Source organism: Neophocaena asiaeorientalis, unplaced genomic scaffold, assembly GCF_003031525.2.
Source record: "Neophocaena asiaeorientalis asiaeorientalis breed wild unplaced genomic scaffold, Neophocaena_asiaeorientalis_V1.1 scaffold418, whole genome shotgun sequence".
NCBI lineage: Eukaryota > Metazoa > Chordata > Mammalia > Artiodactyla > Phocoenidae > Neophocaena > Neophocaena asiaeorientalis.
Genome location: NW_020175731.1, coordinates 5,384,917 through 5,405,140, shown reverse-complemented (window position 1 = coordinate 5,405,140; position 20,224 = coordinate 5,384,917). Strand labels below are relative to the sequence as shown.

The 20,224-nt window shown below is 38.0% G+C and overlaps 2 protein-coding genes across 3 annotated transcripts in view; one reads left to right on the top strand and one right to left on the bottom strand.

The window, feature by feature from the left end:
- The window catches only part of NUP37 (nucleoporin 37), a 42,540-nt gene extending 34,193 nt beyond the window's left edge, over positions 1-8,347 (bottom strand). The window contains exons 1-2 of one of the 2 annotated variants that reach the window (XM_024732217.1): positions 8,282-8,347; positions 6,836-7,051 (exon numbers count right to left, since the gene is read on the bottom strand). In XM_024732217.1, coding sequence (XP_024587985.1) covers positions 6,836-6,991 — 156 coding nt within the window. In that variant the 5' untranslated portion in view covers positions 6,992-7,051; positions 8,282-8,347. The remainder of the gene's footprint in view (positions 1-6,835; positions 7,052-8,281) is intronic. The other variant, XM_024732219.1, reaches the window with a different exon arrangement.
- Positions 8,348-8,446: 99 nt separating this feature from the next.
- The window catches only part of PARPBP (PARP1 binding protein), a 71,193-nt gene continuing 59,415 nt past the window's right edge, over positions 8,447-20,224 (top strand). Inside the window, exons 1-2 of the mRNA XM_024732169.1 lie at positions 8,447-8,490; positions 12,293-12,448. Of these exons, the coding sequence (XP_024587937.1) occupies positions 12,296-12,448 (153 nt within the window). The 5' untranslated portion in view covers positions 8,447-8,490; positions 12,293-12,295. The remainder of the gene's footprint in view (positions 8,491-12,292; positions 12,449-20,224) is intronic.

Sequence of the window (20,224 nt, the reverse complement as noted above, 5' to 3'; positions counted from 1 at the left end):
GGAGGGAGAGAGAAGGGAAGAGAGTGAGAGAGGTATCTTAGAAATAGCAGCCAGAAAGAAAAGACAGGTTTCCTATAAAAGAGGAATAATTAGAACAACCATTGACTTCTTAGCAGAAACAAATGCAGGCAGACAGTGGAATATCTTCAAAATGACAGGAAAAACGGTTGAACTGTAGCCACAACAAAACTGTTTCTCAAGAATGAAGCTGTTTTAAAGATATTTTCATAAAAACCAAAACCAAGGGTTGGCATCAGTGAAGTCTCACTAAAGCATCTCCAAAAGCAGAGGCTGACAAACTATGACTAAGGGGCCAAACCTGGTCTATGGTCTGGTTTGGTATGGCCCACAAGCTGAGAATCATTTTTATATTTTTAAAGAGTCGTAAAAAACAAAGAATAATTTGCAACAGACACCTTAAATGGCCTGGCAAAGCTTAAAATATTTATTACTTGGCCCTTCACAGAAAAAGTTTAAACTTTTTCTTGTAGTAAAGGATGTGCTTTTAGGTGAAGAAAATTGACCCCAGAAGGCAGGCCTGAGATGTAAGGAACAGTGAGTAAAAAAATCAAAGGCAAACATGCGGGTAAATCTAAACAAATACTAGTCACATAAACAATACTGAATTTGTGGGGTAAAATGAAAAGAAATATGATAGAGAACTAAAATATAACAATAAGTCTTTCGGGGTGACAGTTCAAGTGTCAAAGGTCCTTGCTTTGTTCATGAAGAAGTTAAAGATATTAATTTTAACACTAATTAAGGTTGCATATTAAAATATCTATGGTAACCATTAAAAGAAGAGAAACAACACGTAAAACTTCCCAACTATCAGGGAGAAAAAAGATGAAAGGAGGGGGTAACAAAACTCAAACAGAAGACACAAGAATATGCATATTGGCAATGTTTTCAATAGTAAAATACTATGCGATAGTGGAAAAGATTAATTGTGGTATGTTCATATTACAAAACACCATACTACAATGAAGATATATGAATTTTGACATAGAGGAATCTAACAAACATACTGTCAATAACAAACAGTAGAAGAACATAATACAGAATAATTTCACTGATATAAAGTTTAAAACCTGAAAAACAATATGCTGATTTGCAATACCTACACATGGTAACTCTGAAGAAAAACAAAATTTCAGACATGGTTACCTGTTCGGGCTGAGAAGAAAAGGTGGTAAGGAAAGAAAACCCAGGGGGCTTCAAAGGAATTGCTAATGTTCCCTTTCTTAAGCTAGGTAGTAGGTATACAGGGATCTATTATTATTATTCTAAGCCTAAAATATTGCAATTTTAAAAATAATCATTGTTTTATTATTTAAATCAAAACCTTAAATGGGTCTTGAGACAAAAGCACAATTTTTCATGACAAATTTGCCCAAGGAATCTTCTGTGTTGACTATAGTTATTCTTTATAAAAGTTTCTAAGATTATAAAATAGGATTAGGGAAAAAATCCAGAGCAGGTGAAACCTGATACTTAATTGAATACATATGTCTATACAGATAGAAATTATGTGAAGGACTGTTCTAAGAATTCCATTCATCCTGAATCTAAATCCAAAGTTTTATAATGTGTACTTTAATTGAATCCTAGTGGATGTGTTGATTTTTCCAGGATAGCCTTTGCAATCCCAGCAGTCATCTCACAAATATATTACATATATCTTTCTCTATGTGATTCAGATACCCCTTGAAAATTACTTTAAATTCCAGGTGAGCTTAACAGAAAAATTTTTTCCATAAATGAAAAAAGGAAGCAGAAATGCATTTATTAAGGAAAGAAAAACTGTCAAATTTTATTACTTCATAATTTGTCTGTACAATAACTGTATAGCTAACAGCCAGACATCCCAAGGCAGCAATCACTAAGTAATTTAAAAGTAAGGTTAGGAGCCTAATCATATCTGACCTCATAGTTTGGGTTACATATATTTTTCCACACTTGACAAATCAATCTTCTAAAAATGAAGTTTTTACCATCAAAACACACATTATTTTGCTACTGTAACAACAGTATTGATAATTAGGTCCTGTAATTTGTTATCGAAGGTATATATGAAGTTATCGGGCGGTCGTGGGGATAAAGAAATCCCAGGGACTGTACAGCCTGAGTTTTATGTACTACCAGTGAAACCTTTTTTTCCTGGCAGCAATGTCTGCCATTGAGCCAACTAAAAGGCCAGGGTGTGTGTGCGGTATAGGCAGAGATTAATACTATTTTGGGTTTAGTCTGGGGTGTAGGCAGTATTGTATAGGCAGGAAATTAAGATACCTTGGAAAACTTGCTATAATACAAATCCTAACACAAGTCTCCAGCGTATTTGAGGTTGGGGCAACGCCAGGCTGGTGAAAGGGCCACTCTAAGGGCTTGAAATTGGCAGGCCCCCCCACTACACTCATCTAAGGCCAGATACAGAATTTTAGTTGGATGAGACTGTAAAATTTACCTAGTCTACTTCTTTCATCTAATGCTTAAATCTCTAGTAGGCCATTTTAAAAAAGTTTGCACAAACCTTCTCTAAACATTTTCAAGTGAGAGGGAACTAGCTATTTTGGGGGGGAGCTTATTCAATTTGGGTGGTAGTTCTAATTATCCGAAGAGTTCTCTTTAACATTAAACAGAAACCTGTTTCCATGTAAATTCTATTCATTGCTCCAAATTCTGCTCTCTGGAACCATCAATGAGGTAGTCTAATTCAGTGACGGCAAATATCTGGCCATAGCTGATCTCCCCTAGGTGAACACACTCAAAGAAGCAGTTTCAGCATCAGTCTTAAAGCATTATAAGCAACAACTCCACTCAAATAGAGCTGACAAATAACATAAAAAACAGTTACCATTCTGAGTCTAATTCCTCTTTCACATGACAGTTTTAAACTTTTTAATACCACTCTGAAATTTGTCTTCACATACATTATCTCCTTTGAATCATAATACACTGCTAAGAACTGAAGTAAACACTAAATATTACTGTCAATTTACAGAGGAGGATATGGAGTTGTTCTGTCCAGTATGGCAGCCACAGTCACATGGGGCTATTAAGCACTTGAAATGTGGTTAGTTCAAGCTGAGACATGTACACTTTATAAAGTGCAAAATCCACACCAGATTTCAAAGATGTAGTATAAAAAGAACACAGAAGTATCTCATTAGTAGTTTTTATATTGTTCCACATAAAATATTTTGGATATGCTGGGTAAAAAATATATCAATAAAATTAATTTCATCTACTTTTTACATTTCAAAATGTGGTTACTACATTTAAATTTATATTTGTGGCTCGCACTGTGTTTCTGTTGGACAGCACTGAACTAACTTCCTCTGGCAGTTTAATCATCGCACTGGTTCATGGTGAACAGCCAGGTGACTAAAAACTAAGTCATAACTCTCCCTTCTAGCTCTAGCAGTCTATCATTTTAAGACTTTATATTCATCTTTATGAAATTTTAGCTTGGTCAACTTTTGGCCCATTAATCCAATCTATTAAAGAATATTTGGATTCTGAGCAGAGTCTGGCATACAACAGGTGTTCAATAAAAATTTGTTAAATGAAGTCTGTCATCCAAAGCATTAGGTATCCTTTTCGACTTCATGTTCTATATAAATTCAATGTGCTTGCCTAAGTCAAGTGTTCTCATCCAAGTCCCAGAAGAGGTTGCCATTTATTACTGATGACCTCTTGAACAGACTTGGAAACTTTCATGCTCCCTCTGCCCTTTACTTTTATAGCAGTTATCTTGTTGCATTGCTTTACACTTAAACATCTCCTTGAGGATAGGGTCCTCGCTTTTTTAAAGTATGTATCACCAGTTCTCAGCACCTGATCTGCACTCAATGAGTATTTGACAAATACAAGACACCAATCAATAGTACTATCATTTGGCTCAAATTTCCAACATATTCAAAAGAACACCACGAGATTCTGAAAAATGCTTTGTTGAAATTCACATTTACTACATCAGCAGTGTATTCCTGACAGTCTTAGAATGAGGATTGCCTTTCTGACAGGAATGTGGAAATCTTTCAACTTTAGTTTTTTCTCAAGATAAGAAATTCAGTGCTACAGAATTTGAAGGTCCTAACATGAGAGAATAGGAACAGTGTTTAAACAGTTCTTAATTGGACAAAAAATAACTTCAAAAGAAGCAATCTGAATCCCCAATGGCAAATTACTGAAACTCAATTCTCCTCCAGAACTGTTTGAACTACAGCTTCAACCTATCTGAATAGCAGCACAGAAGGAAAAGAACAGGGGTATAAAAATGAGATCTAGATCTTGTTTTTTCAGTTATTAGTCAGATAAATCCCTGAACTTCTTTGAAGTAGAATGGAAATTCCATGAGGACAGGGACAGTTGTTTAACTGCATCTCCAGTACGTGGCACAGAACATAATTAGTGTTCACTACTTGCTAAATTAATAAAAAACCAGTTCTTTCCTTAGGTTATTTGAGGTAAGACCCATATTGCCAGCTCCACAGGTCTGAGGATCAACAAGGAAAATGCATATGACCACAAACCATAACAGAGCAATACAAATGTTTTTACTAATTTTTTTCTCATTTTGTCATTTTCCCTCTGCCACCCATCACCTCTGTGTTTTCTTTTTTCCTTATTTCTTCTTCCTTTTTGACTTTTTCCCTCAACATTTTTTTAGCTGAACATAAACTAGAGCTAATGCATATTTTTTCAGTACTTTTGAACACAATTCTATGTTTACTGCTATTAATTTTAAAAGTAATGAAGCAAAATATCAATTTTATCTGTAGGGGGCTGCTTTCTGCTTTTGTAGGTTAGTAGCCTGTATTAGAAAAATGGTTTCCCTTCAGTCTTTTTCAAGACTGTGTTACATTATTTCTGTTAATCATGTGACTTTTTATGATCCTAACCTGACAGTCCAGCTGAAATTAGGCCAAGGACCATATTTAGCCTAAAAGCTAGAAATTCCTACCCCAACCCTAAGAGACAACATGGGATAACGTAAGAGCTTCTGTATTCTACTCAGACACCAACAAACTGAAGCTTTTAATTCATACTTTCTCCTTAGGATAAATATACACACAGTCTAATTATGTATAACCTAATACATTTATTGCACTGTAAAATGCTAAACTGCATTTATGATGTCAAAATACTGTAAGATACCGAACTGCCTTCTCAGTAAAAGAGGAAATAATATTTACAATGTTTATAATATCACTTTGGTGTAAAGTTTAAATCTTTGAAAATTGGTCACTGTCAAATTACCTCATTGATTAACCTCAATTTTGGAAATAGTGTTCCATGAATAACATTCTAATAAACAAAGGATTAACCAGAGATTCCTGAGGGTTGACCTCTCATTGTTCAAAGTCTCTCTTACATGTAGAACTGGCTTTCTTGTGAGAAAAGATGGTGTGTACCACACCATTAAATATGGGGCTGTGCATGAGTGTCACCAATGACCAAGTCAACGACAGCTAAAACATACATATGTATTAAATCTGTCAGATGCCTTCCAGGAACTGTACATGCTAACTCATGACATTCCCACAAAACCCTATTAAGTGCAGTTGCCCCTTGAACAACATGAGTTTGAACTGTGCGGATCCACTTATATGCAGATTTTTTTCAAGACATACATACTATAGGATTATGTGATCAGCTGTTTGGTTGAATCCACATATGAGGAACCAGGGTACTATAGTTACACCTGGATTTTGACTGCACCTATTGGCACCCTTCACCTCTGCATTGTTCAAGGGTCAAGTGTATTATTTTCCTCATTTTTATAGAAGCTAGGTTAAGTACCTGTTCAAGGCCATATAGCTATTAAGAGGTAAAGCCAGGAAGGAGGAAAAACCTAGCCATTTTGGCTCCAGAGTTCACTGTCTTAATGACTATGTTAAACCGACTGTTCAATGAGTATGATCTCACACTTTGTATACTCTAGACGTATAAAAAGTATGACAGCATATTAATAGGAAAGCTGAATATCATCATAGCTATAAAATCTCCTGGAGTATCGTTTTAAGAGGTAAAGCCAGGAAGGAGGAAAAACCTAGCCATTTTGGCTCCAGAGTTCACTGTCTTAATGACTATGTTAAACCGACTGTTCAATGAGTATGATCTCACACTTTGTATACTCTAGACGTATAAAAAGTATGACAGCATATTAATAGGAAAGCTGAATATCATCATAGCTATAAAATCTCCTGGAGTATCGTTTTTAAGCTCTCAATACTAGCTTGTTTCCTATGTTAAACTGGAATGTATCAACAGAAAAGCTGGATTTAGTAATCAGATCTCATCGAATTGATATTTTTCCCTGTACATATGTTCAGTTAATCATAAACTTCAATTACCAGAATATTCCATTTCTAATCACGAGGCACAAGAGAAGCCTTATATACATAGGCTTTCCCCTGAACAACAGCAGGAGTTAGGGCGATGACCCTCCTCGCAGTCAAAAATCCTATAACTTGCACTAGGCCCTCCCTGTGGGCAGCTCCTTGGCATCTGCAGATTCAACTAACTTAAGATCCTACAGTATCCTAATATTTACTATTGAAAAAAGTCCATGTATAAGTGAACCATGCAGTTCAAACCTGTGTTGTTCAAGGGTCAACTATATTCTTTTTCACTACTTATTTAATGTTTGCACAAATATCAGGTATATATTATTGGGAATGTCTTTCTCAGTAGTTCTTCACATCATTTTTTTTTAAACATTCAAATTCAATATACTTTTAAAGTTTAGCCGAAATTTACCAAAGTTTGTATAAGTTTTCTTATCAGTGAAATATCTTCACTGTCATTCACTGCAGTTTTGTACACTAACCTGAAATGTACATGTGCCAATGACCACGAAATTATTGCCACCATATGCAATTAGGTTTCCTGAATCCCCACTCTCAAAGGGATTGAATTCTACCACATGCACATAATCTTCGCAATCCACAGTGTAGGCAGCATTTCTTGTGGCATCTTGCTTCATCCTGTATGGCAAAACTCGTGCAGTTGTAAAAATAGCCTTCTATTGGACAAGGTCACGAAACTGTGGATTACAGCACAGGAACAGTTAGATAGAAACCGTCAAAGGATTACTTTACACAATTAATCAAAATAAGGATGTGACTTCAGGCAGATCAAAAAAATTACTTATTCATATACTTTGTGAATGATACTTGCAGAATAAGTCACCACAAAATTCTGTTTAGTTTAAAAGATACAGTGAGTACTTAAAGATGGAATCACATTAACAGTAAATATATTCATAAAAAATTAATGATAGCTAACATTCATGGAGCACTATTTGCAGGTGCCACGTTAAGTATTTTACTGACATTATCATGTCTAATACTTGCACAAGCCTAAGAGGGAGGTGCTCTGATCCCCATTTTACAGATGAAGAAATCGAGACTTTAGATGGTTAACTAGCTTTCCAAGCTCATAAGAGGAGCCAGAATTTGAGACCTTCCTAAGTGTTGGACACCAGTGCCAGAGAAGAAAAAGAGACTCCTGCCTTGAAGGAGCTCACAATCCAGGGTTATTTGTGATTCAGTGTGAAAAGTGCTTTACTATAAGCAGATACAAAATATACGATCTGGAGGAAGGAGTGCCAACATGGGATACAAAAATAATATTCATAAAGCCAGGCACAAAACTTCATGGGCTGGTGGGCATTCTGGAAGTACCATTCCCAGATGAGACTTATGGATTCTAAAGAGGTCAGTTTTTTTTGTTGTTGTTGTTGTTTTGTTTTTTTTAATTGGACGGTCGTTGTCCTGAAAACATCTGGGCTCCATAACAAACACATCAAACACCTGATGAGTATTTACTGAGAATCATATGAGATGAGCTGCACCTTGGGGAATCTGTAAACTAGTAACCTTAAGGGGACTGAAAATTGTTAAGGGTGACCAACAGGTAAGATACCAGTATGGGAAGTGCAAAAGATTCCAGATCCGGAAACTCGGTCCCTAATTGCTCATTAAAGTAGTGCCCAGTCTAATTACAGTCTCAGGGTCTCACTGTATAAGGCGGGCTGGACTTGCCCTTCTAAAACTGCTAAGACAGAGGAGGGAGGGAACAAGAGAAGTCCCGGCAGAGCCCCGACGCCTGGCAAGTCCCGCGAGACCCCGCTACCACCTCCCGGAGCCCGAGGTCGGAGGGAAGGGCGGGGGGAACGGCCCGGAGAGAGGAGGAACTTCCAGAGATAGAGTAGAGGCGTGGGGCGGCCGGGAGCACAGACGGGCTGCTCCTCGGCCTCACGCGCGATACGCACCTGAGGGCGCCTGGAAGCAGCTAAAGGGAAGCTAGTCTTCGCCAAGGGCTGCTGCGCGCCGGTTCTGCTTCCGGGTCAGAGGGCGGGAGCTGCGATTGGCTCCCCGACCCTCCCGCGATATTTAAAATGTAAACGCGCGGTCACTCATTGCAGCCGGGTTGGAGCTTTCTTCAGGCGAGTCTGCACGTCCCGGTTCTCCCCCGAGCCAGGTGAGTGTCGCCTCCTCCTCGCCCGCCTGTCACACTTTAAGTGGTGATTCAAGCGCGGCTTAGTGAGGGGATTTTTCGGTAGCAGCAGAGCGCCATGTGACCGTCTACGGTATTATTTGTGCAGTGTCTTTGCACTGGGGCCTGGTTTGGTCTGGGGGTGTTGAACAGAGTTCGTAGGTTCCAGTGATGGAGCTGAAAGGTCCTGAGGGATCATCTGCTGACTGGAAGAATGAGGCTCACAGAGCCCTACTTAGATTCATTAGTTAGGCAGGAAACCAGGGTTCCAATCCTAAAACGTACGTAGACTCCAATTCCGCTGCTTTCGCCCTCTCCCTGTTATATCCTCCCAAGGAACTGTTAGGACCTGCATTCTGACCGTGAACAGCAACGACGCCCTTTTTTTTTTATTGAGCATCTACTAAGTGCCCGGCACTAGGTGGATTATTTACTTGCCTCACTAACGTCTCCTAATTTTATGAGGTAGGAGATAATCTTCCCTCTTTTACAGGTGAAGAAATTTAGGCTCATCAGAGCTTTTTGTATAGTTCAGCCTGACGTTCAGAATGCTTGCATATTCGTTGTCTCATTGATTTGTGGAAAGTATTATATCTCTATCTAGGCAGTCAGGTGTAAGGCTTATTGTCTGGGCTCACACAGCCAGCTAGCTACTGGAAGAGTTGAGGCTAGACCAAGCTTGGCAAACTAGTGGCACTACCTGTTTTTGTGCAGACAGTTCCTGAGCTAAGAATGGCTTTTATATGTTTGGATGGTTGGAAAAAAAAAATCAAGAGAAGAATAATATTTTGTGACATGTGAAAATTATTATAATATTCAAATTTCAGTTTCTGTAAAGTTTTGCTGAAGCCCACTATACTCATTTATGTATTGTCTGTGGCTAGTTTCACACTGCAAGGTCAAGTTGAGTAGTTGTAAGAGACCCGATGGCCTGAATGCCTCAAAAGTTTACTATTTGAACCTTTCCAAAAGTATGCTGACCCTTCGATGAGATTCACTTTTACATGTGCCAGGCATAGTTGTAAAAGCTTACCTTGTATTTATGTCATTTGCTTTTCACAAAACCCTGTGAGTTAGGAGTATTATTATTTTTATCTTCAGTACAGTACAAGGAAGCTGAGACAGGAGAGGTGACATAACTTGGAAAAGGTCTCACAGCTTTTAAGTGGTGGAGTCAGAATTCAGAACCATCTAATTCCAGATTAGTCTTCATTATTAGCAATCCGAACTCATAGTATCTTCAAATAATACCAGTAAATAATTTACTACTGAAGATTGATTTTAGGCAAACTAGTCATATCACTGAAGCTTTATTTCTTCACTTTATGTTTTTTTTTCTTTTAAGAGATGAAGGGGATATTTTGAAGAGAATTTTACTATTTATTAGGATATATAGTTTTATAGATATTTTAATTTATAGTCTTCTACCTGTATCTTTAAATTGCATCACTGATTATATTTATAAATTATTATTTTGTAAATGGCACATGCCCATTTTTTTGATCATACAAACCCAAGATACCTGGTAAACACCCTGGATTCTGTTTATGCCACATAAAAAAAGAAGACAAAGATAACAGAGGAGTAAGTAAATGGGAATGTGTACAGTAAAATACCCCAAATAAGATAATGGCATGTGACTGTGTTGGAGACTGGGGTACTTAAAAGGAAGTAGGGAAAATAAGGATTAGAGGCATGTCTGTACACTCAGAGAAAGGAATTGGCTGCCTCATATAGGCTTGAGTATATAAAACATTGGAACTACATCCAATTGTTTTGAAAGGCCTTTGTCTATCAGGAGAAGTTATGTAATATAGTGATTTAAGAGCACAGCTTTTGGATTTGGGCATCTTGGATTTAGGTCTATTTCCCCATTTGCTAGCTGAGTGGCATAGGGTATTGCTTTCTTCAGATGTAAAATGAGGATAATAATAGACCTTCTTCATAGGACTCCTGTGAAGATTGAATAAAGTAATATTAAGCTTTTTTAAACATTTTTTTTCACTTTATTTATTTATTTTTGGCTGCATTGGGTCTTCGTTGCTGTGTGTGGGCTTTCTCTAGTTGTGGCGAGCAGGGGCTACTGTTTGTTGCGGTGCGCAGGCTTCTCACTGCAGTGAGAAGCACTGCTTCTTCCCTTGTTGTGGAACACGGGCTCTAGGCACGTGGGCTTCGGCAGCTGCAGCACGCAGGCTCAGCAGTTGTGGTGCACGGGCTTAGTTGCTCTGTGGCACGTGGGATCTTCCTGGACCAGGGCTTGAACCCGTGTCCCCTGCATTGGCAGGTGGATTCTTAACCACTGTGCCACCAGGGAAGCCCATATTAAGCTTTTGAAAACTATCTGGCACCAAGAAAGCTTCTAAATATTAGCTATTACTGTATTGGTTATCTATTGCTGTGTAACAAAGCACTCTGAAATTTAGTGGCTTTAAAACAACAACAATTTAAAATGTTTATGATTTTGTGGATCAGCAATTTGGGCTGGACTTAGTTATGTGGTTCTGCCAGTCCTGCCGGTCTTGCCTAGGATCACTTATGGTGCTGTATTTCATCTGGCAGGTTGATTGGGTCTAGGTAATCTAAGATAGCCTCACTCACTTCTCTTTCAGTTGGTATTGGTTGTCAGCTGGAGTGCCTTGGCTCTCCTCCATATGACCTTTCCAGCAGGCTAACTGGCACTTCTTCATATGTCATTCTGAGAGTAGCAAGAGAGTAAGAGCTAAAACTGCAAGGCCTGTGTCAGGAGGTCCCCAAGGTCACCTCAGGTTGAATAATTTACTAAAAGGACTCAGAGGACTCAGCATACAGTTGTACTCATGCTATAATATACTACAACAAAAAGATGCCAAGCAAAATCAGCAAAGGGACAAGGTATTGATACATGGGGTGAAGTCCAGGGGAGATCAGGCACAAGCCTCCAAAAGTCTTCTCTTAGTGGAGTCACACAGGATATACTTAATTCTACCAGCAACAAGTTACGACAACACATGAAATGTTATCTGTCAGGGAAGCTCTTTAGAGATTCAGTGCCCAGGGAATCTACTGAGGTCTGAACATGTAGGTATCCTCTATGTTCCCAAATTCCAGACTCAAAAGAAAAGCATAAGCTATATTATTTATACAAATAGTTGAGGCACAGTGAACCATTCTTACAGGAAATCGTCCTGAAATCTAAGTTCCCAGATGCCAACCCTGTAAGCAGGCTTTTCAAAGGGCAGTAGTCAGGCCTGCTATATTAACTCTTTTCAGCATGGGCCTTTTGGAACTAGATCTAGGCTCGGAACTCCCATGATGGCATTCTTGCCACATTTTATTGGTCAAATCAAGTCACAAGGCTGACCCAGATTCAAAGGGGTGGAAAATAGACCATCCCTTTTGGGACAGTATAGGGATAGGAGGAAATTGTTTCTTTTGCGTTTTACCGTAGATGTTACCATCTATCTCAAAATAAGTATTTTAAAAAATACAGCTTTAATTAGCTACGTTTGTGTCTATAATTATGTTTGCAGAATTTGCATTTATCTGTTTTGTATGAATTTTCAGATTGAAGGTTGGATTTTGTTATTTTCAAAGATTTGGCTTAAGAAAACTAGAGGAGAGGAAAATATGATTGGGCAGAAATTGTATTATTCTGTTTTCCTAAATTTAATTAAAAGCAATCTAATAAATATGAAAAGACCTCTTGTTCACTATTTATTTTTCTGTCACTCTGCTTCCTTATACATGTTAAATATCAATTTCCAATTAAAATAAGGCTTTTTAATATTGCCTTCTGTCTTACTTTAAGAGGATGGCTGTGCTTAATCAGAAGTCTGTCTTGGATATGATTAAAGAGTTCAGAAGGAATTGGCACACTTTTTGTAACTCTGAGAGAACTACTGTATGTGGTGCAGACTCCATGCTCTTGGCATTGCAGCTTTCCATGGCAGAGAACAACAAACAGGTTAGTAGACTGTATTTAGGTTAACTTTTTTTTTTAAGTGAATTTTGTTTGCTGCACATTTGAATAAACTTAATTACATTAATTTCTTTGCAGTATATGCTCTCCTATGATAATATCAATATACTGTATTCACAAATGCCTCTGCATATATTTGTCAAAATGTTACAATTGGATTTGAAATGATTTGTTTCAAAATTAAGGCTTTTATATGTATAATTGGACATGGGACATGCACATTTGATATTTAATTTAAAATCTTATAAATGCTGGAGAGGGTGTGGAGAAAAGGGGACACTCTTGCACTGCTGGTGGGAATGTGAATTGGTTCAGCCACTGTGGAGAACAGTATGGAGGTTCCTTAAAAAACTACAAATAGAATTACCATATGACCCAGCAATCCCACTACTTGGCATATACCCTGAGAAAACCAAAATTCAAAAAGAGTCATGTACCAAAATGTTCATTGCAGCTCTATTTACAATAGCCAGGACATGGAAACAACCTAAGCGCCCATCATCGGATGAATGGATAAAGAAGATGTGGCACATATACACAATGGAATATTACTCAGCCTTAAAAAGAAATGAAATTGAGCTATTTGTAATGAGATGGATAGAACTAGAGTCTGTCATACAGAGTGAAGTAAGTCAGAAAGAAAAAGACAAATACCGTATGCTAACACATATATATGGAATTTAAGGGGAAAAAATGTCATGAAGAACCTAGGGGTAAGATAGGAATAAAGACGCAGACCTACTGGAGAACGGACTTAAGGATATGGGGAGGGGGAAGGGTGAGTTTTGACAGGGCGAGAGAGAGTCATGGACATATACACACTAACAAACGTAGTAAGGTAGATAGCTGGGGGGAAGCAGCCGCAAGGCACAGGGATATTAGCTCGGTGCTTTGTGACAGCCTGGAAGGGTGGGATGGGGAGAGTGGGAGGGAGGGAGACGCAAGAGGGAAGACATATGGGATCATATGTATATGTATAGCTGTTTCACTTTGTTATAAAGCAGAAACTAACACACCATTGTAAAGCAATTATACCCCAATAAAGATGTTTAAAAAAAAAAAAAAAAAATCTTAAGGTAAATACACAACTATTATGATTATGGTTAAAAATTATTTTTATTTGATAAAACTTCTTCTCTGAAAAGTTCTAGAAAGCACACATAAATAATGTTTATTTAATGCAAGTATTTTATGACTAATTTCAGGCTCTGTAGTATAGATTAATTATTCCTAAGCCAGGCTGTGAAGCAGAATCATTTGGGAGGGCTTTTAAAAAATACTGGCTTCTGGGGCTTCCCTGGTGGCGCAGTGGTCGAGAGTCCGCCTGCCGATGCAGGGGACACGGGTTCGTGCCCCGGTCTGGGAAGATCCCACATGCCGCGGAGCAGCTGGGCCCATGAGCCATGGCCGCTGAGCCTGCGCGTCCAGAGCCTGTGCTCCGCAGCGGGAGAGGCCACAACAGTGAGAGGCCCGCGTACCGCAAAAAAAAAAAAAAATACTGGCTTCTGTACCCCAGTCTTGGACACTGATTTTCCTAATCTGCACTGAGACCCTAGAAATTGTCTTTTTTTTAACCTTTTAATCTTTTTTTAATCTGAAATGATTCTTACACAGTCGGCTTGGGCCAAACCAGTGTTTGGAATAAGCTCTACCTAAGGGGCTAGAGGCATTCAGATGAGAGAAGGATGAATGTAGGCTGGAGTGGTAAGGAAAGCCTTCTTGGATTTTATATAATATACTTAAAGGAGAGAAGTCTTTGGATGGGAAGAATTTAAAGAAGCGATGAAGGAAAGGAAAAGTCAGTTCAGTGGAAGCATCCAGGGGGATTAAAATCATGATGGTTTGAAAATGGTAAGGAGACTGTCTTGACTAGAGAAGAAGATTTTTGAAGGGTGGAATGGTTTCAATGGGTCTGTTGGGCTAGATAGTGAAATGGCATTCTCATGAATTTTTTTTTTTTTTTTGGCTGTGCCATGCCGCATGTGGCATCTTAGTTCTCCAACTAGGGATCGAAGCCGTGCCCCCTGCATTGGAAGCGTGGAATCTTAACTACTGGACTGCCAGGGAAGTCCCTGATGAATTATTTTAATCCTATAAGTCACTAGTTCCCAGACTTTTAGATTTCATTTACCAATAAAATTTCCCCCCCAAATTGGATATTGACAGATTTGAACATTTCTCATGTTAGCACGTAAAGCCATTGAGAAAAAATAGTGACTAGAACCATCATTTTGAAAAAGGAAGAATAATTTAACACCTGAAAATTAGGAATTCTATAATCTTAAAACAAGAGATAGTTTTTCCTAAGTGTGGATAGTTTGCTGTTTTGCATATTTAAAACAATGTATATTAAGATAAATTTTGAACATAGAAAAATTTTGACAAAATTCTATCTTAGGTAGTCAGTTATTCTTTCCACACATTTATTAAGTTCTTAGAATAATGTTATTCTAAGAATATATATATTCTAGGAATATACCACTGAAAGAAATACCTGCTCTTATGGGATTTATCTTCTAGTGAGGAGAGACAGCTAATTCTCTAATAAATAAGACATTTAGCATTTTAGGTCATCATAAGTGCTGCAGAGGAAAATAAAATAGAGATGCTACTAAGGAGTGTTTAGAGTTTGGGGTGGGAGAGTTCTTGTGATTTGGAATAGGGTGGTCAAGGAAGGCCTCATCAAGATGATGCCATCTGAACAAAGATTTGAAAGGGGGGAAGAAGGAAGAGTTGTGGAAATTTTTGTGGCAAGGGACTACCAAGCAAAGGGAACAGCAGATGCAAGGGCCCTGAGGTAGAAAATGCCTCGCATGTTCAAAGCATAGCAAGGAGGCCAGTACAACTGTTTAGCTGTCTATATACATGTTAATTTCTTCCCTTTCTTCCTCCTTGCCCCAGATTTTTTTTTTTTCCCGTACGTGTGCCTCTCACTGTTGTGGTCTCTCCCGTTGCAGAGCACAGGCTCTGGACGCGCAGGCTCAGCGGCCATGGCTCACGGGCCCAGCTGCTCCGTGGCACGTGGGATCTTCCTGGACTGGGGCACGAACCTGTGTCCCCTGCATTGGCAGGCAGACTCTCAACCACTGCACCACCAGGGAAGCCCCCCTAAACACTCTCGGTGTTGTACATTCTGTGGGTTTTGACAAATGTATAATGATATATGTCCACCATTATAGTATGTATGGAATAGTTTCACTGCCCTAAAAACCCTCTGTGCTCTACTATTCATCTTTCCCTCTCCTCAGTCCCTGGAAACCACTGATCTTTTTACTGTCACCATAGTTCTGCCTTTTTCAGAGTGTCACATAGTTGGAACATAGTATGTAGCCTTTTCAGATTGACTTCTTTCATTTAGTAATATGCATTTAAGGTTCCTCTGTGTCTTTTCACGGTGTGATAGCTCATTTCTTTTTAGCAGTGCATGATATTCTGTTATATGGATATATCAATTTATTTATCCATTCACCTTGTTTTACTTTTCTTTCAACCAATAGTCAAAGATTCAACATTTAATAGTTTTTTAGCTTAATGGTGACATAATTATTAGATTTTCTGCTAATGTCCTCTTTATTTCTAAGAGCCCTTTTTTATTCTCTTTTTATAATGTCAGACTGTTCTTGATTCCTGGGTCTAATATTTTCTCCTTTGAGACTATTAATAATATTTTGTTGAGGTTTTCATCTTCTTGCATAATGTGTTTCCTCCAAGTTCCTTGTTTTTGTTAGTTTTATTTGGGAAGGACTTCCTTTCTTCTGATTAGAGACTTCCTTCATGGTGATCCTTGGCCATCCACCTATATTTAAGCGGAGCACTAAAATGTTTATTGGAAGCTCTTTGTGCAGGGTTAGGGCTTGTCAACCTGATCTTGCTGGGCCATTTGGTTGGAGAAGCTTTGATGTTGATATCTTTAGGATATCCGTTTTGGAACAGTTTCCTCGGAAAAGAGTCTTCTTTCCTCCTGCATCAAGGGTGTAAAGTTGAGCTGCGTATGTGATGGGTGCCTGAAAAGTGTGTCAAAATTTAGAATATAAAATGTCATGTGATTCCTATGATTTTCATTTGGGTTCTCTTCCTCAGCTGCATTCTTCAATCCAGAGACTATTTTACCCTGTCCAGGGAATAAATCCCCAATTTTCTGCCAAGGTAGATGACTGGTTTCCCCTATCTCAGCAGAAACTAAGTATTAGGCAAAAATCTAAGTGAAGATTACCCAGAGAGGTAAGCACAATGCTGATACTGCTTCAGAAATCTCTTCACCAGCAAGTATCTCTACCATCACCTTCTGCTGGGCAGATTTTGTTCTAGTGGACACAGTAAGAGTGTTGATCTTCAGGGGCTTTTGGCTGTATATGGAAGGTGGGCAAGGAATGTCTCTGATCCAGTTTCCTGCCTTCTTATGGTCAGCTTTGTCTCCTAAACTTTGTGCTCAGAGTTCATAAAAATCAGGTTCTTAAATGCCAGGGTGTGGTAGACACCAGGGAAGCACAGACCCTGCCATTTGCTTACCCTTCTCTATTGGCACTTTTTCACTGCTTTTGACCTTTTGTAATTTCCCTTCTCTTATGGACAATTCAGTCATGCTTAATAAAAGTTTTCCTATTTTCTCTGTAATTTTAGGTATTTTATACCAGGAGGTGCTTCTCTGTATATCCGGTTGTACAAATTGCACTGTTAAAGTGTCTGTTTTAAAATTGTAACAAATGGTATACATTTTTCTGTGTCTTGGTTTTATCATCCAACATTGTTTTCAGGACTTCATCAGGTACTGATAGAAAACTTGATACGATTTATTCATTTTAACAGCCACCCTTTGTGTGACTGATACATTTTATTCGTAGATGGACTTTTGGGCTGTTTGAAGTTGTTTGGTATTACAGTTTTGCACTGAAATGAGATGTCTGTGCACTGAGCAAGATGTAATCTAAGCCCCATACTCAGTGGGTTATATAGTACGTACATCTTTAATTTGCCTTGATACTTCCATACTGCTCTTCAACTTGGCTGTTAGAATTGACATTTATATCAACAGTGTAGGAGAGTACCATTTTCTTATTTCTTTCCATATTAGGTGTTATCAAACTTCATTAGAAAAGAAAAGTGATATTTCATTTTGATTTTTCTGCTAGCTAAAGCATTTAGCACCTTTTAAAATTCTTATCTGACCATTTAGGTATCCTTTTTTGAACTGTTTATTCATTTCCTATGCTTATTTTACTGTCGACTTATTTTTGTCTCTTTCTCACTCTTTGAAAGAGTTGTACATATATTTTAGATACTCTCTTGTTTTACACTTTGTTGATATCTTCCAGTGTGCTCCGTTTACCCACTTTCACTGGATATACTTGCTGTTTCACCAGTATTCATATGCTAGACCTCTCTACTGAGTCTTACTGTGGTATGGTCAAGTACTCACTGGATATTTTACCTTGATTACTGTCTCCACATCAATTTTTAAAAGTAGATCACATTGTTTGCTTCCTCAACTTACCACCTACCTTACCTTCCACACTCAGTCACTGAAGCTAGATACCTAAGGATCATCATAGGGTCTCTTTCCTTTGCTCCTCTTTGCAATTCATTTTCAAGTCTTGCCAATTTTACTGCCTGAGCATTTTTTAAAAAATCTGTCCTTCTTTAGTAATCTGAAGAAATGGTACTAAGGTAAATAATATATTATGAGGATATTGTATAATGGAATGGGCCAGCTGAAGGTTAAACCTTGGTGACCATGCACTAGAAAATAAGGAGAGAGAGAAAGTGAAATTATTAAGAATCATTGAATAGTGATTGAGGACTATTGTTCTGGAATCAAACAGACCATGTTCAAATCACCTCCTTTGTTTGTTTGTTTATGAATAATTAAAAAAATACATCCACAAGCTAAGTGAAATGTACCCTGAAGAAAATTTAGTTCTCATTGTAAAAATTTTGACATATTGAAATATTCAATACAAGTCACTTTTTGTTCAGGATTTGTCTATGTAGCATTCACTCAGTATCTCTTTCTACTTGTTAATTTTCTACTTGTTAATTCACTTAATTCACTGTGAAAATTCAGACTCTGAGTGGGAAAGAAGAGGAAAGATGAATTGCAACTAAATTTTTCCAAGTTCATGTATATATGCATGCACGTGTGCAGTGGATATGGTGGGTCGTGGGTCAGTTTTACTTTAACTCTCCATGTACAGAATCAGCTCAGGCATCCCCATCTGTGCTTAGACTTCACGTCACTTGGCAATGTGAAACAACATACACTTGCCTGCAGGTGCATTCATAAGTAGCAGATAGTAATAAAAAGGTGGAGTTGGTTGTATATATCCTTCACCTATATTTTCCACCCTCTACTTTGAGCTCTGTTTAGTTTTTTAATTCTCTGAAGTTTGAGAACATAGGCCCCTAAAGTAATAGTCCTTACAATAACATTTGATTACAATGAAACCTTTGAATACCTGGTAGAGTTGTTAGTCTGTTTATTGGTGCGCTTGTTTTCTTAACTGCTTTAGTGGGGAGAAAGAAAATAAGTTTTGAGTTTTAGGGTCTTGGAATATTTTCTTAGCTGGGGGGATATTTTAGCTTAAATAATATAACACCTCTCTAGCAGTTTTAATACTGCTAAAGATTTAAGCTATTATAGATTCACTGAGGATTATTAATTTCGTTATATGGCAAATATGTATAACTTCATTACTACATTGCAAATAAAATTTTAGCCTTTCTTTTCTTCGGAATTGGCTTCATAGTTTTAATTTGTCTGGCCATTATGTTATTAAGGCTGTTATTCACCTTAAGTAGCCTTAAGAACATTACAAATGGTCCTTTGGATGAAACAAAGCTATTAATTTTATAGCTTCATAGGAAGCAATCACAGCACCTGGGGTTGACTATTAGATTTGAAAATGATCCAACAGTGACATAACAAATAAGAAGAAACTGTTTTTAAAATTGTATTACATTTATCTACTACCCTTCCCCCAACAAACAACTAATTATTTTACTTTGAATAAGAAAAGAGAAAGGAAACTGACAGTTTTTATTACCTAACATTTATCAGGTGTTATTTAATCTGTACAGTCTTACTTTATAACCAAGGAAGCTGACTCAGAGGGGTTTCAGTATCTTACTCAAGGTCACACAGCCAATTAATGCTCTTAAGTAAATCTGTTATTTTTTCTCTTTCCATAACAAGAATTCCAGTTAGTTAAAAATGTAAAGTTTATCTAAAATTTTGAATAATTATAAAAGTAACTTTGGTAAAATGTAAAAAGTACAAGCGCTCTGATAAAACGTAACTCTCCATTTTTCTCATTTTTTTCTTGTGAAATACAATCCTTCTTATGTCCATCAGAGAACTAAAGCATTGAAGATTTTGAACTTCCTTTAGATATTAGCCAGCTGGCATGTTTTCCTAGCAAAACATTTTCTGATTTGACCACAGACCCTCTCAATCAGTTGTTACTGGTTTGAATAACATTATGCTGTCATGGTGGGCACCTGATCATGAAAACTGATATTTGGAATGCATTTTTATTTGTATTTAAAATGTTTTTATAATCCCAGTATAAACACTGTTAATCTAGTCAAAACCTTTTCTCACAAGATCAAGAGCTTGTATAGGCTGCTGGGACTGGGTCTTCCCGGGCTCTGCAGCTGGCGTCGACTTCTCCGCGCTTTTTGGTGGCCTCGCACGCCAGCGCCCTCCGGCTCCCGCCCGGCCCTCTCCCAGTCAGCCTGGCTGCAGGGCCATGGCGTGGCGGCAGC